The sequence below is a fragment of the Prionailurus viverrinus genome, chromosome C1, assembly GCF_022837055.1.
Source record: "Prionailurus viverrinus isolate Anna chromosome C1, UM_Priviv_1.0, whole genome shotgun sequence".
NCBI classification, from domain to species: Eukaryota; Metazoa; Chordata; class Mammalia; order Carnivora; family Felidae; genus Prionailurus; species Prionailurus viverrinus.
This window is the reverse complement of record NC_062568.1, coordinates 209,052,236-209,071,679: the sequence shown is the minus strand read 5'-3', so window position 1 is coordinate 209,071,679 and position 19,444 is coordinate 209,052,236. Positions and strand designations below refer to the sequence as shown.

Genomic DNA, 19,444 nt, shown 5'->3' with positions numbered 1-19,444 from the left:
AGCTAGTCAGGGGCCCCTGTATACTGGATAGATTTTTAAAAGCTTCAGTGAAAACATTCTTTTTCTTTAAAAAGGTTAACCCAGAGGGGCACCTGGGTGGCTCAGTTGGTTAAGCGTCCGACTTCGGCTCAGGTCATGATCTCGCGGTACTTGAGTTCGAGACCCGCGTCGGGCTCTGTGCTGATGGCTCAGAGCCTGGAGCCTGCTTCGGATTCTGTGTGTGTGTCTCTCTCTCTGTCCCTCCCCTGCTCACACTCTGGCTCTCTCTCTCTCAAAAATGAATAAACATTAAAAAAACCAAAATGGTTAACCCAGGTTTTTTATTTTGAAAGCAAAAGGAAATTATACATACTTTGTCCAGGGTCGACAGGTCCCATGTTTCTGATCATTAAATGTCCCAAAGCAGCAGTCTTTACAACCTTGCATAAAAATTAAAGCAACAATAAGAAAGGGAATATTTTCATGGTTTTATAGCTCTCTCTGAGATGAACATAATTACATAATAATAAAGGCATTAACTTAGTACAATCTACACAGATTGTTCAACAATGCTCCTGGAAACGAACCCCCAAGATGATCAAAATTTTCATTCTAATTGTACATAGAGGATTTTATATATATGTAGAGAATGTATGAAAATACATAATCCTGGTGAATAACAAATGTTGAAATTTCAAGTTTTTTCCATTGATTGCAAAATAATTTTGTAAACATCATAGACTTGACTCAGTGGTTCATTGTGTGTTACTTTAATGTTCTACTAATCTATGTTCTACTTTATATTCAAAGGACCAAGACCTAAATCAATGACATACATCTAGAGAACAGACTTGCACTAGATTGAGGAAGAGTGAACTTACCTTCTTTGGTTAATTCTTGACCTTGTTTACAATCCTGCTCACACATGGTACATCTTTCCCCCAAGCAGTGGAATCCTGAGATGCACTCACACTCTGCATTGCTGGTGGGGGAACACATTTTCTTGGTCCTGAAAACACCTACAAAGTTTCCCAGTGTTACATTACACTTGACCTCTGAACCCAGGAAGAAAATTTATGTTCTGTGATTTATTTTATTTTTATTTTTATTTTTTCAACGTTTATTTATTTTTTGGGACAGAGAGAGACAGAGCATGAACGGGGGAGGGGCAGAGAGAGAGGGAGACACAGAATCGGAAACAGGCTCCAGGCTCTGAGCCATCAGCCCAGAGCCTGACGCGGGGCTCGAACTCCCAGACCGTGAGATCGTGACCTGGCTGAAGTCGGACGCTTAACCGACGGTGCCACCCAGGCGCCCCTGTTCTGTGATTTAAAAAAACAAACAAACAAAAAACCATGCTCAAGAACAAACCAACCCAAAAAACAAAACAAAACAAAAAACAAAAACAAAAATAAAACAAAACAAGGCAAAAAAACCAAAACAAAACCAAAAACAAAAAAAAGCCACATGCTCACTCTATTTACAATGTTCCTAATGACCTTCAAGTATAAAGTTTCTTTTTAAATCTCTACAGAAGACATTTTTACATCTTCCCAATTAAAAGCTTCTCTCTTGTCAGATATGTGTTTCCTCTAATATTTAAAAGCTCAATCCACAAATTATTGCTTTTACAGTGAATTATTTTACTGGACTTGCCTTTTGACAAAGGAACCAGCCTATTTAACACTTAACACTTTCCATCGAAATCAATACACTAGGGAAGAAGAACCTGTCCTCCCAACACAGGTCCGGGTAAACAATACATCTTTTTTTTTTTTTTAGTGTTTATTTATTTCTGAGACAGAGACAGAGCATGAGTGGGGGAGGGGCAGAGAGAGAGAGAGGGAGGCACCGAATCCCAAGCAGGCTCCAGGCTCTGAGCCATCAGCACAGAGCCCGACGCGGGGCTCGAACTCACAGACCGCGAGATCATGACCCGAGCGGAAGTCGGACTCTCAACCGACTGAGTCACCCAGGCGCCCCAACAATACATCTTTTGAATCTTACCTTCACACTGCCTGCATATGTCACAGGCCCTCTGTCCACTGGTGCTGGAGAAACTATTTGAAGGGCAAGCAATGCAGATGTGATCCTTGTTTTTCTCACAGAAAGTACCTAGGAAGGTGGATAATGGCTGTACGTGTTTGACAATGGACAGGCATCGCCCGAAGTATCGTGACGTTGACAGGAAAACTAGATACGAACCAATGATTCTCGTCTCTGGCTGGTGCAGCCCTACACTTTCTTTTGGTGGACTTTCTAGAACTGCAATATTGCCCTTAGCATAGCCACAGAGCTACAACTAAACGAAGTGTAGATATCGCAACAGAGAAACCAACAGAAAGAGCACAGTTTCCTTCCTCTGCTGAACAAAAAACAATGATATCTCTTGATGGCCCCAGGAGACCAATACGAACGATTCAGGGGATCAGTATACTAACAACGTTCGTGTGTCTGCTCTTCCCTACTCTGTGAAGCCTCCTGCCACGGCTTATGCCCTGCTGTGCCCCCTGCTGAGCACAGATCCTTACAGATAAGGCTGACACTTACCAAGGTCTTGCCACGTGCCATGCACGGTTCACAACCTGTCATATGATCTTCCCAGCAAAGCTGGGAGATAGGATCTTTTATTATCCCCAGAGGACAAAGCTGGGGCACAAGAGAGTAAGTGACATGGCTGGTATGTCCACCCAGCTAAAATGTAGCATCCAAGAAATATTTGTAAGTGAATTCATACAACATCATTGAAACAGAGCTCATTAGCCCTGACTACTAGACTAACCGAACCACGGTGTTCAACAGGATAGATCAAACACACATGCTAATTTGGTTCTTACCTGCTGGGCATTTGCTACAAGAATCCTGCATTGGTCTCGTCCTCTCAAAATTCATGACCAACAACACGGTAGCCAATATGTTGTAATAGCCATTGCCCATGATGAAATCTTGCATAGATGGGATACAAGCAAGGCAGATTCCAGAAGGATTTTAGTCAAAGTAGCTGGTTTCGCAAATACCACTCTGCAAAAGGTAAAACATTTCAAGAATGAGATGGTTCCTCCTTTTTAGAATTACCTGCATTTGGACCATTACCATTGCAATTCCATAAGACCGTAACTTGGGGTTTTTTCCGAAACAATCGCTGATGGAATGTTATGGAAAAGGTGGCGAATTCATAGACGTGTCTATGATCAGACAGGCCTGACTACACACACAGCCTTGTGCAGGCTGGCCAAAGTCTAAGAGCACACTTTCCAACATATTTTGCCAAAATGCAGAAATAGCAATAGCAAGAACTTTTGGGGACTTTCATGGACACTTAGCACTGACGTCCAGATTTCAACAATGCCAGCTGCTTGCTGCCTCTGAGACAGAGTTCTTAAAATGACAATCTGTTAGTCGACAATCTGCAGTCATATCTGACAGTTCAGCTCAGTGGGAAGGCATCTCATTATTACTCTTCCCCCCTTGTCAGAACAACACGTGAAAATCTCCACACCGAATCGCTAAAATGTTGAAGCACCTCTCTGTTCAGCTGATTATCATATTTTCTTAATAGACATGTATTTGCCCATTTTGAGGTCTGAAGCTCATATAGTAACAAAGCTCAGAAGAATGAAATCTCCTGAGGCCAGGTTCTTGGTCTTTATGTAATAGGCTATGGATCAACAGTTATTAGAAGTTGGAAGGAAAAAAGTCTAGACCTGGAGAAACAGAATAAAGCCTCTATCCCCACCCCGACTCCATTCCCCCGACTGCCCCAAACGGACAAACCTTGAGATCTCAGGGCTGGTGAAGAACTTTCCACTCCTTGATCTTCAGAGCTGCGAGGTTCTGACTCTTGAGGAGAGCTGCCAGGTCAAACCCAAGAGTTTGGTGACTCAGCCGGGGGCGGGGCCTCATGGGAAATCCCCGCCACAACTCTGTGAGGTTGCTCACTTGATATCTGCTGACCCCAAAATCCCCTAGAGCCCCCGTCCCCACTTGATAATGGCACTTCAAACCATTTCTTGGAAGCAGCTCTCTACTGTTAGGACATCTCTCTGATGACTTTGGGAAAAGGGTTTTGTCATTTTTTAAAAGAATCTTCCATGTCAAAACCTTTAATGGGTCCCAAACATCTTTGAGGTGTTAGGGATGAAGCCCACCTCTTAGATAAATACCAGCACTTTCGCCATGCCCTGCCTCTTACCTGTATAATCATGATGATTCTATAGCTGTAACTCATTGAGTGCACTGATGTACCAGGCATCGCATAAGCCCTTTAATGAATACGGTCCTCAGAAGACCCCCAGGAGTTGATATCATCATCATTAGAACGGCACTATGCAAATGAGAACATTGAGCCTATGAGTCTAGCCAGACCATCAGCAGGACGGGGAGCCAGGATTAGAACCCAGGTCAACCTGATTCCTTTCTACCGGGCTCCTTGCTGTGTGGGTGAGATTCGGGAAGGAGGAGGGAGAAATAGCATAGAACTTATATGGCGGATGACTTTAGGTAAAGTTGAGAGCTACGAGGGTTTTTCAGAAAACCATTATTTCCATTTTTGTTTTCCAAATGGAAGAAGAGGAAGGGGAGAGGAGGGGAAGGAGAGGTGGAGGAGGTGGTCAGGCAGGAGGAAGAGGAGGAGGGTGTTCCAGAGATACTAAGAAGAACCTGTCCAGTATCGAGAGGCTAGGGGCCCTCAGGAAGACAAGCAAGGGAACTGTACAGCAAGAGTGGTTTCAACGAAAACAGATGGTTTTCTGTTAGGACCCAAACAGAAAAGAACTATTTCCCCCCAGGAGACATGGGGGCTTGGGGTCTCCCCCCAGGAGAGATGGGGTACGAAGAGAGGGGAGGAGGGAGCTAATGCTTAGTAAACACTTGCTATGTGCTAAGCACTTTACATGTTTCCACGACTCCCATCATGCCACCGTGCTCCTTAGAAACTTTCAGCGGCTCCCTGTTGTCCACAAAACAAAACAAAGTGGAAAGAAAAGCTGGATCCCATGGTCCAGAGGGCCCAATATTCAAGGACCTCTGAGACCTGATCTGAAGTCTCCGTTTAAAAAAATTAACGGGGCGCCTGGGGGGGGCGCTCAGCTGGTTGAGTGTCCGCCTTCTGCTCAGATCATGATCTCACAGTTCGTGAGTTCGAGCCCCGCATCGGGCTCTGCGCTGACAGCTCGGAGCCTGGAGCGTGCTTCGGATTCTGTCACTCTCTCTCTCTCTCTCTCTCTTTCTCTCTGCCCCTCCGCCGCTCACACTCTGTTTCTGTCTCTTTCTCTCAAAAACAAATAAACATTAAAAAGTAAATTAATTAAGATATACCTCAAATAACATAAATTTCACTATTTTGCTTTATTATTAGTTTTTATTTATTTTGAGAGAGAGACAGTACAAGCGGGGGAGGGGCAGAGAGAGAGGGAGAGAGAATCCCAAGCAGGCTCCATGCCGTCAGTGCAGAGCCCGTCACGGTGCTTGTCTCATGAGCGTGAGATCATGACCTGAGCCAAAACCAAGAGTTGGCCACTCAACCGAGCGAGCCATGCAGGTGTCCCAAATTTCACTAAAGTGTACATTTCAGTGCATTTTGGTACATTCACTAGATTTTGCAACTATCATCAGTATATTAATGCAGAACATTTTCATCCCTCCAAAAAGATACACATGAGCAGTCAGTCACTCCCCAGCGTACCCTGGTAACCGCCAATCTGTTTTCTGTCTCTATGAATCTGCCCGTTCTAGATGCTCCCTGTTCACAGAATCATACAGTGTCTTGTCTTTTGCATCAGGCTTCTCTCGCTTAGCACGTTTACTCACGTCCTTGCGTGTATCAGAACTTCATTTTTTTATTTCTTATTTTAGAGAGAGAGAGGGTAAGAACGTGCTCGAGTGGTGGGGGAAGCGGGGAGGGCAGAGGGAGAGAGAGAGAATCTTAAGTTCAGTGTGGAGCCTGACACAGGGCTCAATCCCACCACCCTGGGATCATGACCTGAGCTGAAATCAAGAGTCGGATGCTCAACCGACTGAGCCACCCATGCGCCCTCCGTTTGTTTTTTTTTAAGCGTATTTAAAAAAAAATTTTTTTAGGGGCGCCTGGGGGGCTCAGTCGGTTGAGCATCCGACTTCGGCTCAGGTCACGATCTCACGGTCTGTGAGTTCTAGTCTCGCGTCGGGCTCTGGGCTGACAGCTCGGGGCCTGGAGCCCGCTTTCGGATTCTGTGTCTCCCTCTCTCTCTGCCCCTCCCCCACTCATGCTGTCTCTATCAAAAATGAATAAACATTAAAAAAATTTTTTAAAAATTTTTAATGTTTATTTATTCTTTGAGAGAGACAGAGACAGAGTGCAAGCAGGGGAGGGGCAGGAAGAGAGGGAGACACAGAATCCGAAGCAGGCTCCAGGCTCCGAGCTGTCAGCACAGAACCCGACGTGGGGCTCTCACCCACAAACTATGAGATCATGAATGACCTGAGCCAAAGTCAGACGCTTAACCGACTAAGCCACACAGGCGCCCCTATTTTTAGTTAAAATTTTTTTGTTATAGTCATCCTGGTAGGTGGCCTTTCATTGTGGTTTTCATTTGCTACCCTTAGTCCAATTTTATTATGTACCCCCCCCCCCAACACACACACACACTGTCCTCCACATAATGGGACCAGTAGAGTATGGCAGCTGCTTAAGAGCCCAAGCTTTGCCATCAGACTGGCTTGGATTGAATCGAGGCTCTGCAATTAATGGTCATAAGACCTTGGGCAAATTTCTTAACCTCCGTGAGTCAATTTTTCCAATCACGTCTTACACATACAATAACACTGTACTTCATCCTTATCTAGTGAGGACTAAATGAGACACTGAACGTGAAGTACCTAGCTCAGTGCCTGGCACATAGTTCTCAAGAAGAAAGGAGCTGTTATTATGTGACTTATGACTTTAAAATTTCCCTCCCCCAGTTTCCCATGCTGATCATCTGTAAAGCAACCAGGGCAAGTAGCAAAAGAGAAGGAAAATGCACGGGCTGTCTACAGAATTTATTCCCAGAGTCTGAGAGTCCTCCAAAAGCCACTTTACCTGTGGTCATTGTGGGATCCCCTGCAGCGACTTCATCAGAGTTCGCCCCGTGGGAGTTTCATACCGCATAAAAATGACACTGCTGATCACCTAACACTTTCAAAGTCACGATCTAACCAGGTGACCTCCTCATTTACATGTGGTGCTCTGGGTTTAACACTGCAGCATGACATTTAACTGGACTGTATTTTCATTTAACTCAGTGCTGCTCACGGAGCTACGTTCTGGATAGTCTGTGGGCAGACACACTGCCTCCTCTGAAAGTGACGTCTGTCATTTCCCAGCACAGCAGTTGGCTCCCTGTTTCAAGCGGCGCTAGTGACACAAAAGTCTTTACCTAGAGAAAAGATTCTCAAGGCTAGCTTGACCAGCTCATGTTACACAAAATCCACCATTTTCAGAATTAATCCACTGAAGGCTCCGCACAGCTTGATTCCGGTGTTTAAGGAATTGTCCGCTGTTCGTGTCGCCACATTCTTCTTTGATAAAAACCGTCATGGGCAGATTCTGTAGTTCACCTGATGCACACACTATCTGAGCTCATCAAGATAAACACTTCCCCACCGCTCTCGGTCTAGGGCCTGGAATCACATGGTGACAGCATCCCCGTGCTGGGCGACTAGCCTCAGAGCGCAGACACAGCGAGCCCCAGCGTGCTGCGACCGGCAAAGCCAAATCCGCCTCGAATACCTGGCACGTAACCGATTCCCACATAATCTATTATTTTGCAAGAATATCGTGGCCAGTGTAGTTTCCAGAAGTCCCGAGTGTCCATCTTCTTGGTCCTATTTATGTTCCTGTAGTTCTGAAAGTCCTTGTGAATCAGCACAGGATTTGTAACAGTCGCACACGAAGTCTGAGGAAGCCTTTGCAACATTAATTCATATTATTTTTTTTATGTTTGATTTATTTTTGAGAGAGAGAGAGGCAGAGAGAGAGAGACAGCGCGAGCAGGGGAGGGACAGAGAAAGAGGGAGACACAGCATCCGAAGCAGGCTCCAGGCTCTGAGCTGTCGGCACAGAGCCCGACACGGGGCTCAAACCTACGAACCGTGAGATTGTGACCTGAGCCGAAGTCAGAGCCCCCATGTGGGGCACAGAGCTTACTTAAATAAATAAATAAATAAACATTTTTAAGAAAAGAATTTTAATATTGGTTCTTTACTAAAATCAACAAGAAGGACATTGAACCTCAGAATTGCAGAGGTTTAAATTTCTGTGAAAAATATTTAATGGAATTTAATTACATTTCAAAAATAAAAAGCCTCAGATATATTTAAATAATTTTAGATATTTGACATGTATCAATTATAATTTTATCTTAATAACTTTAAAGCTTTTAGTAGAATAACTTTTCGAAAACCAAAAATAATTTGAATTGAAAAATTCTGCGTATTCACATTTACAATTTACATCACACGCATATAAAGCCTGTATTCTTTGAGTACAATTATATTTTATTCCTTTACTCCTTCAAGTCAGTACTGTCAGCAAAGCACGGATTATGTGAAGTTCTCAACAAGTGAAACGCAGGCAAGAGAAAGAAATCGTATGGAGCAAACAGATAGTAGTTTACGAGTTCTGTGTCTTCACCACCCATTTAAACATTTCCAGACCATCAGAGTACATTCAGGCATCTGCAATAATTAAATTCAGTCATCATCGATATTTTCCCAACTTGGTCACATAGAAACAATACTATTTTTATTTTGTTCTTTTGAAGACTTCTCTGTTGGAGTAGAAAAACAGAACACATCTAACACGTCGTCCGCTTGATTTGCCACTCTTACGTGTGATACGGTATGCGAGTGCCATTCCTACACCTGCTCCAGGCCCCGCAAACGTCGGTGACAATATTGAGAGGCACGAAGCAGGCATTCAAGAAACCTTTGCCGAATGAATGAATGAATGAATGAATGGGTCAATGAACAAACGAGTTTGTTAACTCCAGTCTCGTAGTCTGCCTCCCTCTTCATGACCTAACGTTTTCCTCCCCTCTCCCTTGTGAGATCATGCTGGTGGGTGTACCCCAGCCTAAGTTTTACAGTTTCCCTTCCGTGGGGCTCACATAAGATGCTTTTGGGCTGGTCGCTAACACCTGCTGCGGGCTTACTCCTGCAAGGCTCTATTGTATGTGTTTACATAGATTATGCCAATCACACCTTCCAACAGCCTCTGTCCCTACTTTGCAGATGAGAGAACCGGAGCACGGAGAACCCGGGTAGGCTGCCCAATGTCACCTGGCCGGGAAGGAGCAGAGAAAGGGTTCAGACCTGGCTGGCTGGCTGGCTCTGGAGCCCTTGCTCTTAACAAGGACTCTTCACCGTTCTGTGCTCAGTACCCTTTAATCCTGCGGACTCTATGCTTGTGGACCCCTCATGGAATTCTCTTCTTAAGTCTGTAAAATATAATACAAAGGACTACAGAGGAAACCAGTTGTTTGGAAATATACCCACCAAATATTTAAAAAGCCAGCTTGTCTGGATGGCTCAGTCGATGGAGCCTCCGACTTCGGCTGAGGTCATGATCTCGCGTGCGTGGGTTCGGGCCCCGCATGGGGCTCTGTGCCGACAGCTCAAGAGCCTGGAGCCGGCTTCGGGTTCTCCCTCTCTCTCTGCCCCTCTCCTGCTTGTTCTCTGTCTCTGTCTCTCAAAAAATAAAATAACGTTAAAAAAAAAAATTTAAAGTCAACTTGCAATGTATGGTAATAGATGGATTCCTTCATTAAGACATACCTGTCCTAATTACAGATTAATCAGGAGTGTAAATGGTATTTTTGGGTATGTGCAATAACCGTAACATGATATGAAAATAGCTGATTTCTACTGGTGCAATATCATAGGTTCCACTCCCTTGGCTATGCTCCGAGGATTTTTAAATTCAAAAAACATTTTTTTTTTATGTTTATTCATTTTTGAAAGACAGAGAGAGACAGAGCACAAGCCGGGGTGGGGCAGAGAGAGAGGGGGACACAGAATCTGAAGCCGGCTCCAGGCTCCGAGCTATCAGCACAGAGCCCGACCCGGGGCTCAAACTCACGAACTGTGAGATCACGACCTGAGCCGAAGTCGGATGCTCAACCGACTGAGCCACCCAGGCGCCCCCTTTTTTTTTTTAAAAGACATTTTTTTTCTTTATGAGGATTTTTAAATGCAAGATTGAGGGAAATACTAGATTTCTGCTAGAGGTTAGTGAAAATAAAAGATGTGATTTTCCCTGTCCAGCTTCATAGACCCCTGAATGTTATCTGTGCCCCCTGGGGCATCTGAGGACCCCAGGATCACAACCTCTATGCACAAGGCCTCCTTGCTGCCTTTCATGTCTTGTGTTGAGACAGACACTCAATGCTTGGTTTTAGCTCTGGGAATTTGCTCTTCCTTTCTTCTTTCGAATCTTTATACAGATCCTATGGCTGCACCTTAAGGCAAAAGGTCCCTCTGTACAATTTCTATCCCTCACCATCCCCATCAAGATGGCACATTTTTATGGTCTATCACTTCCCGTGTTCCTCTCCTATGGGCCCTTCGCCAATGAATTTAGACAGGTTGCAACGCTGACAAATCAATGTCTTCTAATACTTAATAGCCAGTACTTGTCGGTTGCTGCCTGCGTCGCTGATGTTCTAATCAGCACACTAAACACGCGGCCTCTGAACGAGTCTACAAGGCAAGAGCTGCTGTTACTCTTCTAATGGGAAAGAAACAGAAGTTGAGAGAACTCAAGTGACTGAGCCAAGCGTTAATGGCGGCACCAGGGTGTCCACTACGGACCAACGTTCCAGCTTCATCTCTGTGACCTCCTTTGATCCTAACTCTATGAAGTGACGGCCCTAACTCATATGGGGGTCCTGAGGCATGAGGGTCGGGGAACTCGTTCAGGATCATCCAGCTAGCACGGAGGGAGCTGGGCTTAAACGCAGACAGGCTGGAATTCGAGCGCATGCATTTTGTCAGCACACCAGACAGCCACCTTTAGAGCAAGGAGACGCCAAGGCCTGAGCCCAGGTGTTCTCATTCCCAGGCTCCCTTAGCATTTGGCCAAGGGCTCTGACTAACCCGGGAGCTACTCGTTCCTGTGAATGAACACAAAGATATTTGACTCAGCAAAGGAGCCCGAGACTGCCGACGTAGTGGTTTGCGAGCTGAGTCGGAAACCACATCTGATCTGATCTCATCGATGTGAAGGATTGCCAATAAACTGACAGTCAATTTCAACCTCGAGAAATGTGATGAAGGCTGGAACCAATAGCAGCCACATTTTGGAGGAAGCTAGGTTAACTTTTCAAAATTTAAGAGCGTGGAACCAAAGCTTCTTAAGTCAGCAAGTGGTCTGCATTTGAAAATTCTACTGGAGAGAGATAGCTGCCACAGGTCACTTAGAGGGAAATGTTTTGTGGCCTGCAGCTGATAACTATGATGAAAGAAAAGTCATCCCAACAAGCAAGGTTATCCTGAAGCTTATGACTTTCTGCTGAAAGCCAGCTTCTGCCTGTGGAGTACTGGCCTCCTCTCCCTAGCGCTCCCCTTAGCCCTGGGGCAGGAGAGTGCTTCTATAATTAACAAACACACAGACACATCCAGCTATTTCCGAAGCTCGACTTCTGTCAACTGATATACAAGTATATCTGTCAACTGATACACAAGTATTTTTCCTCCAAATCAAAAGCAAGACAGCATCAGAAGATGGATTTTCTTTCCTTTTGAACTTTTTAATGGTGATCAGAATTGTCTCCCAAATGATTCCACTCACACGTCAACCCGTATCTTCCTTCACAAAACCTGCCTCCTTTTCTTCCGGAATTTCCATTGTCATGGAGGGCCACTTCATAAACCATTGGTTTTCACTAAGATTTTCGGGGGCGCCCGGGTGGCTGTCGTTAAACATCTGACTTGGACTCAGGTCATGATCTTACGTTTGTGAGTTCAACTCCCACTTTGGGTGAACGTGAGCCCTGCTTCTCTCTCTCCCTGCTCCTCTTGGGGTTCTCCCTCTCTCTCTCTCTCTCTCTCTCTCTCTCTGCTCCTCATTCACTTGCTCCCTCTCTCGAAAAAAAAAAAAAGCAAAAAAAGATTTCTTGTCCATTCGATAACGCTGCACTAAATGAGAGCTCCAACATACCTGCGCGTAAGTTGTGGGTACTTAGGTACGCCTACTAGGTCTATACCACTCAAACAATTTCCAAGTTTCATTGTTACTGTCATTAAATTATTCTCTATCCCTTAGCAATTCAATAAATTCAACTCACAAGCATCTACTGAATGTCTGGTGCAAGTGTGCCCAGGACCTGATCTGTCACTTCTCCTGCTTTGTGTCCTGCCCCTCCCTCAAGCCGGCCTTCCCTGCCCCTCTCGGACGGATGGACCACACTCCCACTCCTGGGCCTTCGCTGCTCTCTCGTCTCAGATCCTGCCCTCTCACTTTCTAGGTGACTTGTCCCCTCATCTTACCCAGGTCTCCTCCTCTCTAAAAGAGCGCCACCCTGTGACTCTCCATCTCCTCTCCCTTGTACCTGCCTTCCTAGCACATATCGCCACCTGGCACCCACCGTCATCCATGCGATTGCTGACTGTCTGTCTTCTCGCACTCTCCTGGACATCAGCTCTATCATAGGGGAGGTGTTTTTTTCACGGCTGCGTCCCGGACACCCGGAGCAGTGCAGGGCACAGGACAGGCATTCAATAGATGCTTCATGAGTGAATTTTGCTGCCTTGCGAGGCATATGTAGATAGGACACCATCCCAACAGCCTTCACAGCCTAGAGAGGAAGGAAGGCGTTTATACCCATAACGAAGATAAGGCCGTACAGCCTTACAGATTCTGTAACAGGAGGACAAAGTGCTGTGGGGATATACCTTCTCCTGGAGCGCTTGACAAGGGAACGGGGTTTTGCAGGATGGAGAAAGGCTTGAAAGGCTGGCGTGGGAAGCAGATGGCATTCCAGTTAGAGGGAACTGCTTTATGCCACAGCATGGAGGAGGTAAAGTACAGCGCATGTTCAAGGAACAGAAAAAATGAATGAGGGAGAGTAAGGTAAGAACGTGAAAGATTTGGAAGATGTTTGAACCCCAGTGTGGAGGGATTTGAACGCATGACCATACCTTCTATTGATTGTCATCTCCTACATAGGCGCGCACGGCCGAAGCCAGCGGATCCACAGCACTACGCGGGCGTGCCAAAGCTTGCCAAAATGTTGTTTTCACCGTGGGTGCCCCCACGTGCACTACGTGGGCTAGAGAAAAGAAAGGGATACAGGATACAGTCAAAGGGCAGGAGCAAGGAGTCAGAAGGTTCTGCTAGATTCACACGTGTACTGCTGGGAGGAGTAGCTGATCACTTTGACCAGTGAGAGAAACGTCGGCGTGGCTCCCGGATCCCCGTGATCCCAAGATCACTGGAATCTGCAAACACTGCAGCAGAACAGGACTAAAGCACCGCCGCAGGGACCAGCCACGTTTCAGTTCCTCTGAGCTCTTTCTTTACGTAAGATCTCACTAGGTCCTCACCAAACTAAGGGCGGGCATTCCTATTCACGTCTTACAAACGGGGGGTGTTTGAACGCTTTTGATAACCCAGTACCGAAGCCCCAATCAGACCCTACTGTCTCTTCCAGCAGTAAGATGCCAGTTAAGAGCAGAGCAGTGTTTCCCACCAAGACCCGGAGAGACGTGAGGGCAAACGAGGCGAGCGCGGCACAGCCTCGATTCCGACCCCGGGCTCCGCAGATCCTCCCCCAAAGCCACCGTGGAGCCCTCTGTGACCCCGCGCGCCCGCTGGCGTCCGCCACCGGAACCAATCTGAGCTGAGGAGGCGGGAAGGGTGAACTTCCTGCCTCGCCTACGCGGGCCGCAACCTTCCCCGGAAGTTCGCGGTGGCGCAAGGGTGCGACGGTGACCCCCACCGTGGCCGGCGGGTCGCTCAGATACTTCCGCCCGCCCACAGGGAACGGGACGCGCGACCTGGACCTCGGACACGGCCGGCCGCCCCGCCCCCTCGCGCAGCGCCCCGCCCACCGCGGCGCGGCCCGACCAATCCCGGGCGCCGGCCGCCGGCCGCGGGCCTGACGTCACTGCGGGCGGGCTGCTGGCCTCCGGCTCCTGGCGGGCAGTGGGACGGGTGCCGCGTGGCCCACGCTCGGGGGGCTTTCACACCGGGGGGGAGCAGAGGCGAAGCCACCCCCCGGGCCCCTCGCAGGCCTCGGTGTCAGAATTTCCCCCTTGCGCCAGCGCTGCCTCAAATGTCAGGACTCGCCCACTCTTCTCCTGTTTCGCCGACCTAACCTTTCGGGGCTCGGAGGGGAAATTCGCCGTCTCTGCCGGACGTCTCCGGAGCTTGCCCCGAACCATCCTTCAGTGGATGTCGAAAAATACATTCGTTGAATTCCGCAAATGGCTTCCTTCCACCCAGTAACTCCAGTTTAGCGCCCTCGCCCTTTTTAGTGAACCCAGGAAACGGATGGAAAGAAAGTTACCTTATCCACTGTCCATAAAAGTTCCTGTTCGCTGTGCGGTGAAATGAATTAGACGTGGAGACCCAGATTAAAATAGGGATCAGAAATTGGTTGGAGCCACGTTGTTAACTGTAGTGTTGTAGTACAAAGTGTTAGCCTACAGCGATAGTCAAAGCAAGGAACATCTAGGTGAAGTTAAGATAATGCTTAGCAAGTATTGAGCACCGGCTGTGTGCCAGGGACTGTGATAGATGCTATGGATTCAGATGCTATGGATGCCAGGGACTGTGATAGATGCTATGGACCGAGACAGGAAGGTCCTACTGAGTTCACAGGATTAGAGGAAGACAGATAATAAACAAAAGACAAAATGCTAAATAGGTACTATCAGTGACATAAAAGATACATTCACATTAATAGAAAATGAGTCTTTTACTGAGATGAGATGCGAAATATAAGTGAGGCATGAAAACCTGGCAGCAGTTTCTTTGCTATTTATGGTGATCAGGCTAATTTGGGGGATTGTTGTTTTTTGGAATTAGGATCAGAATGGCCACTGGTGGCCTGTTAACGTTGGGCAGGCGAAAGTTTTGCCTCCTTAGGCTCTCTGGCAGAGCCTGAGAACTAAATTCACAAAAAAAGGTTAACAGGACGAAAGTATACAAACTTATTTAGTGTGTTACATGACCCAGGGGCTTTCATGAGAAAATGACACAAAGAAGGGACAAAAGCTAAATGTTTACATACGGGGTTGAACAATTGTGGCTATTGTGGCAAAGCAACTCAAATAAAACAGGGAAGGCTCAAGGAAGTTATTTTAAGGTCTCTGTGTAAAAATTCTTCCAGACTCAAGTTCCTCTCTGATGAGGTTTCTTTCCTCCTGGTGCTGGGATTTCACCTTCTGCTTTCAGAAAGAAAAAATGGGAAGCTGAGCACCTTTCTTGCACCTGTTGTTTACAAAAATGCCTGTAACTCGGGGTGCCTGGGTGGCTCAGTCAGTTAAGCGTCCGACTCTTGACTTTGGCTCATGTCATGGTCCCACAGTTTGTGGGCTTAAACTGACACTGTGGAGCCTGCTTGGCATTCTCTCTCCCACTCTCTGCCCCTCCCCGACCTGTGCTCAAATGCTTTCTCCCCGTCTCAAAAGAAATAAAGTTAAAAAAAAATTAAAAAACAAAAAATGCCTTTAAGTCAAAATAATGTGCCAACGTGACATATTTGGAGATCGCATGTCCTGAACTCTGTCACTAACATTATCGACATCATTTCTCCATTGTTGGATTTTGAGCTCAGCAAGGCGGAACAGTATCTTTTAATTAAATGTTGCAACTGCTATAAATTGAAACTGATTTTAAGCTCCTCGAAAACAGCCAGTCCTTTAGTTGGTATTTATGCATAAACACTTGTCAAATATTGAATAAAAGAAGTGAATAGAATGAGGTTTTTCTGCCCGGAAATAAAGGACTTAATTAGGAGGCCTCTTCGCTACCAGTAATAGAGCAATTATTTTTTTGTGAATGGTTTAATTTTTTTTTGTTTTATTCTGCAAATGTGTGATGAGAAATAGGTATGAACTAGAAAGTTAAGAGAGTGTCATGAGTGTTGTGGACCTACTAATACTGATAAGAGTTTATGGTGGCAGAGTGTGAAATTTGGTATGAGAATTTAACCAAGGTTCTGCAGGACCTTTTACAGTCATTTCACCCCTCCGGACCCTCAACCTCTGCATCTGTGAAATGGAAAGTATGTTTTCCAGGAAGTCAATATACAATGTCTAAAACCAAGAAGGAGAAACAACAGTATTAGAGTATTATTTAAAAATACAGTTGGCTCTCGGAAAAATACAAGGGTTAGGGGCACTGATACCCCCTGTCCCCTTAGGCAGTCAGAAATGCACATGTAACTTTTGACTCCCGGGAAGACTTAACTGTTTGTTTTAACAATTCCTTTAAAAAAAAATTTTTTTTTTTAACATTTATTTATTTTTGAGACAGAGAGAGACAGAGCATGAACGGGGGAGGGTCAGAGAGAGGGAGACACAGAATCTGAAATAGGCTCCAGGCTCTGAGCTGTCAGCACAGAGCCCTATGCGGGGCTCAAATTCACAGACTGCGAGATCTCGACCTGAGCCGAAGTCGGACGCTTAACCCACTGAGCCACCCGGGTGCCCCAAAACTTAACTGTTAATAGTCTACAGTTGATGGGGGAAACCTGATAACAGTCAGTTAACATATTTTGTTTGTTACATTTTATATATACTGTAGCCTTGTAATAAACCTAGCGAATACAAAATGTTAAATCATTAGAGAAAATATTTAGAGTACTGAACTGCGTCCATTGAAAAAAATCCGAGCACAAGCAGACGCACGCAGTTCAAGTGTATGTTGTTCGAAGGTCAACTGTATTCACGGAAGTACAGGAAATAATTTAAGGAGTTGAAAATATTTGCCTCTGGAAAGCAGGGCTGAGGGGTAGGAAGGCCTGAGTCAGAAGACTGCTGTTTTTCATTATGAATCTTTTAAAGTTGAATCACTGAGCTGAGGTGTAACAAAATCTGAGCTATCGGGCACCATTTGGCTACGGTGACTCCTTCAGGTGCAGGTGCGGGTTGGCCGAGGCAGCTCTGTTCCACCTGTGTTCATTCTGAAACCCGGGTTGAAGGGGCAGCAGCAGCCCTGGAGGAAAGCTCTTCCTACGGCAGCGGAAAACTACTAGAGAGCACGCCTGATGAGCAGGTCAGTGCTTTTCAGAACTTTCATCGGGCCTCGTCTGTTAACATTCTATTAGCGAAAACAAGGGCAAACACAAAGTCAACGGGCAGGGAGTATCCCCCACTCATGCAGGTGAAACAAGAGAGAGTGAACATTTCTAAAAGATAATCCAATCTACCAAAAGTAATACTTTAGTTGTGAATGCTGTGTGTGATGTATTCATTGGATAAACACTGATACTGACCCAGGTCGATTTCAGATCTTGTTGGTGATGCAGATGTCTCAGGAGTGCTCAGTCAGGTTCATTCCCTCTTTCCCTTTAACTAAAACTATCTGCCTTTCCCTTTTTCTGTCCTACCTCGCACGGCAGCAGGCCACCGGCATGGATGTCTCCTTACTATCTCCCCATGCTATGGGGACTGGAACCCAACAGCCCGTCTTCTCTTGGGTCTTCCTCCAACTACCTAAAATCCCACCTTTTTGAAACACATCTGACCACTTGCCTCTCTTTCCCCACCATACTCAAAACTAAAAGCGGGTGGCTTTTGCCTGCTTCCTTGGCAAATAGTCAAAGATGAAGTCATTCCAGAACTCCCAAAATGTCTCTTTCAAATGCCGAAAGATTAAAGACAGTCAGAAATTTTTGCACAACGCAGTGGTGCATGAAGAAATCTATTCACAATTCTTAAAATTAAACAAAAACCGTGCTCACCACCATTGTAAGGATCTCATGAAATCTATTCAAGTGCTTCGTAAACGAACAAAGGAATGTAAGTTATTTCTCGAAAATAATCATGTTTTTAACATCTAAACTGAAATGTCAAGAACCTGACATACTTAGAAGACTGAGCTCACCCGTTACTGGTGAGAGTGCTAAGTGACTCACTCAACTTGCATGGAGTTGCTCCAATGTATTTACACTTCTGAGAATTTCCTCTCCAGTTTCACCTACACAAGTAGGACATATAAATAAGGTTATTCAGTGCAGTGCTGCCTGTACAAAAAACAGCTGGAAATAACCTAAGTCTTATCAGTAGGGCATCGGTAAATAAACTATGGGACATTCCACAACTGCATACTATCTGGAAAAAAGAGAGGAAGTTCTTTTTGATAAGGAAAAATCTCCACCACATTCGTTTAATAAGCTGGTGGCAGTGCGAGGTGAAGGACACAACAATGTGGATAATCTGCTACATTTCCATGAGAAAGAAGTAAAAGTGTATTTGCTTATGCTTGCATAAGGAAACACTGGAAAGATGGCCAGGAAACGAATACAAGGTTACTGGTAGGCAGCAGCAGGGATGGAACCACATGGGGACAAGGCTGGGAGTCCATCTGTTCAATGTAACTTTGAGCAACTTGGTTTTTTTTTTTTTTTTCCAACGTTTATTTATTTTGGGGACAGAGAGAGACAGAGCATGAACGGGCGAGGGGCAGAGAGAGAGGGAGACACAGAATCGGAAACAGGCTCCAGGTTCTGAGCCATCATCAGCCCAGAGCCCGACGCGGGGCTCGAACTCCCGGACCGCGAGATCGTGACCTGGCTGAAGTCGGACGCTTAACCGACTGCGCCACCCAGGCGCCCCAGATCAACTTGGTTTTTGAAATGGGTTAAACCATCAGCATTCAGGGGCGCCTGGGCGGCTCTGTCGGTTAAGCATCTGGCTTTTGGTTCTGGCTCTGGTCATGATCCCATGCTTTAGGAGTTCGAGGCCCGCATCAGGCTCAGGCTCTGCCTGATAGTGCAGAGCCTCCTTGGGATTCTCTCGAAATAAATAAAAACTTTGGGAAAAGCGTCAGTATTCAATTCATGTTTGTAAAAACGAAATCTGAGATTGTAACTTAAACAGATGCCATTAAAGGGACTGTCAGATCACTGTGCTCGGCAGGGCTCCACACCCTGGGATCTTTAGAAAAAAAGAACTTTCGAGAAACTAGCACACGTGAAATTACCGCATGCAAATAATGCTAAGAGTCGCCAGAGACCGAGGACCTGCAGCCCGCCCTGGGGAGACGAGGTCGGGAACAGGTGGGGGGTGCGGGGGGAGGGGGACACGGGCAGGCCCTCCAAAAAAGGAAAGCCCAGTGCACAGAAGCGAGAAGGCACAACTCCACTCCAGGAAAACGCACGTTTAAAGCAAACCGCCACAGCTCCCGAAGGGGTCCCGCCGGGCGCCTCCGGCCCGTGGGGAAAAGCGAGTTAACTCGAGCGGCGCCGAGGGCAGGCCAGACCGCGCCACTCGGGGCGGG

The 19,444-nt window shown here is 46.2% G+C and overlaps 1 protein-coding gene across 11 annotated transcripts in view; it reads right to left on the bottom strand.

Annotated features, from left to right (window-relative positions):
* Positions 1-19,418, bottom strand: part of TNFRSF9 (TNF receptor superfamily member 9) — a 29,073-nt gene extending 9,655 nt beyond the window's left edge. Inside the window, exons 1-11 of one of the 11 annotated variants that reach the window (XM_047871941.1) lie at positions 19,325-19,418; positions 18,050-18,142; positions 13,135-13,265; positions 12,889-12,987; positions 12,582-12,791; positions 4,172-4,303; positions 3,754-3,830; positions 2,817-3,000; positions 1,987-2,094; positions 861-998; positions 353-419 (exon numbers count right to left, since the gene is read on the bottom strand). In XM_047871941.1, coding sequence (XP_047727897.1) covers positions 353-419; positions 861-998; positions 1,987-2,094; positions 2,817-2,931 — 428 coding nt within the window. In that variant the 5' untranslated portion in view covers positions 2,932-3,000; positions 3,754-3,830; positions 4,172-4,303; ... (3 more) ...; positions 18,050-18,142; positions 19,325-19,418. Of the gene's footprint in view, positions 1-352; positions 420-860; positions 999-1,986; positions 2,095-2,816; positions 3,001-3,753; positions 3,831-4,171; positions 4,304-7,036; positions 8,011-12,581; positions 12,792-12,888; positions 12,991-13,134; positions 13,880-13,934; positions 14,021-14,313; positions 14,383-18,049; positions 18,143-19,324 lie in introns of those variants that run through there. The other 10 variants (XM_047871942.1, XM_047871940.1, XM_047871938.1 and 7 more) reach the window with 10 other exon arrangements.
* Between the last annotated feature and the right edge of the window lie 26 nt (positions 19,419-19,444).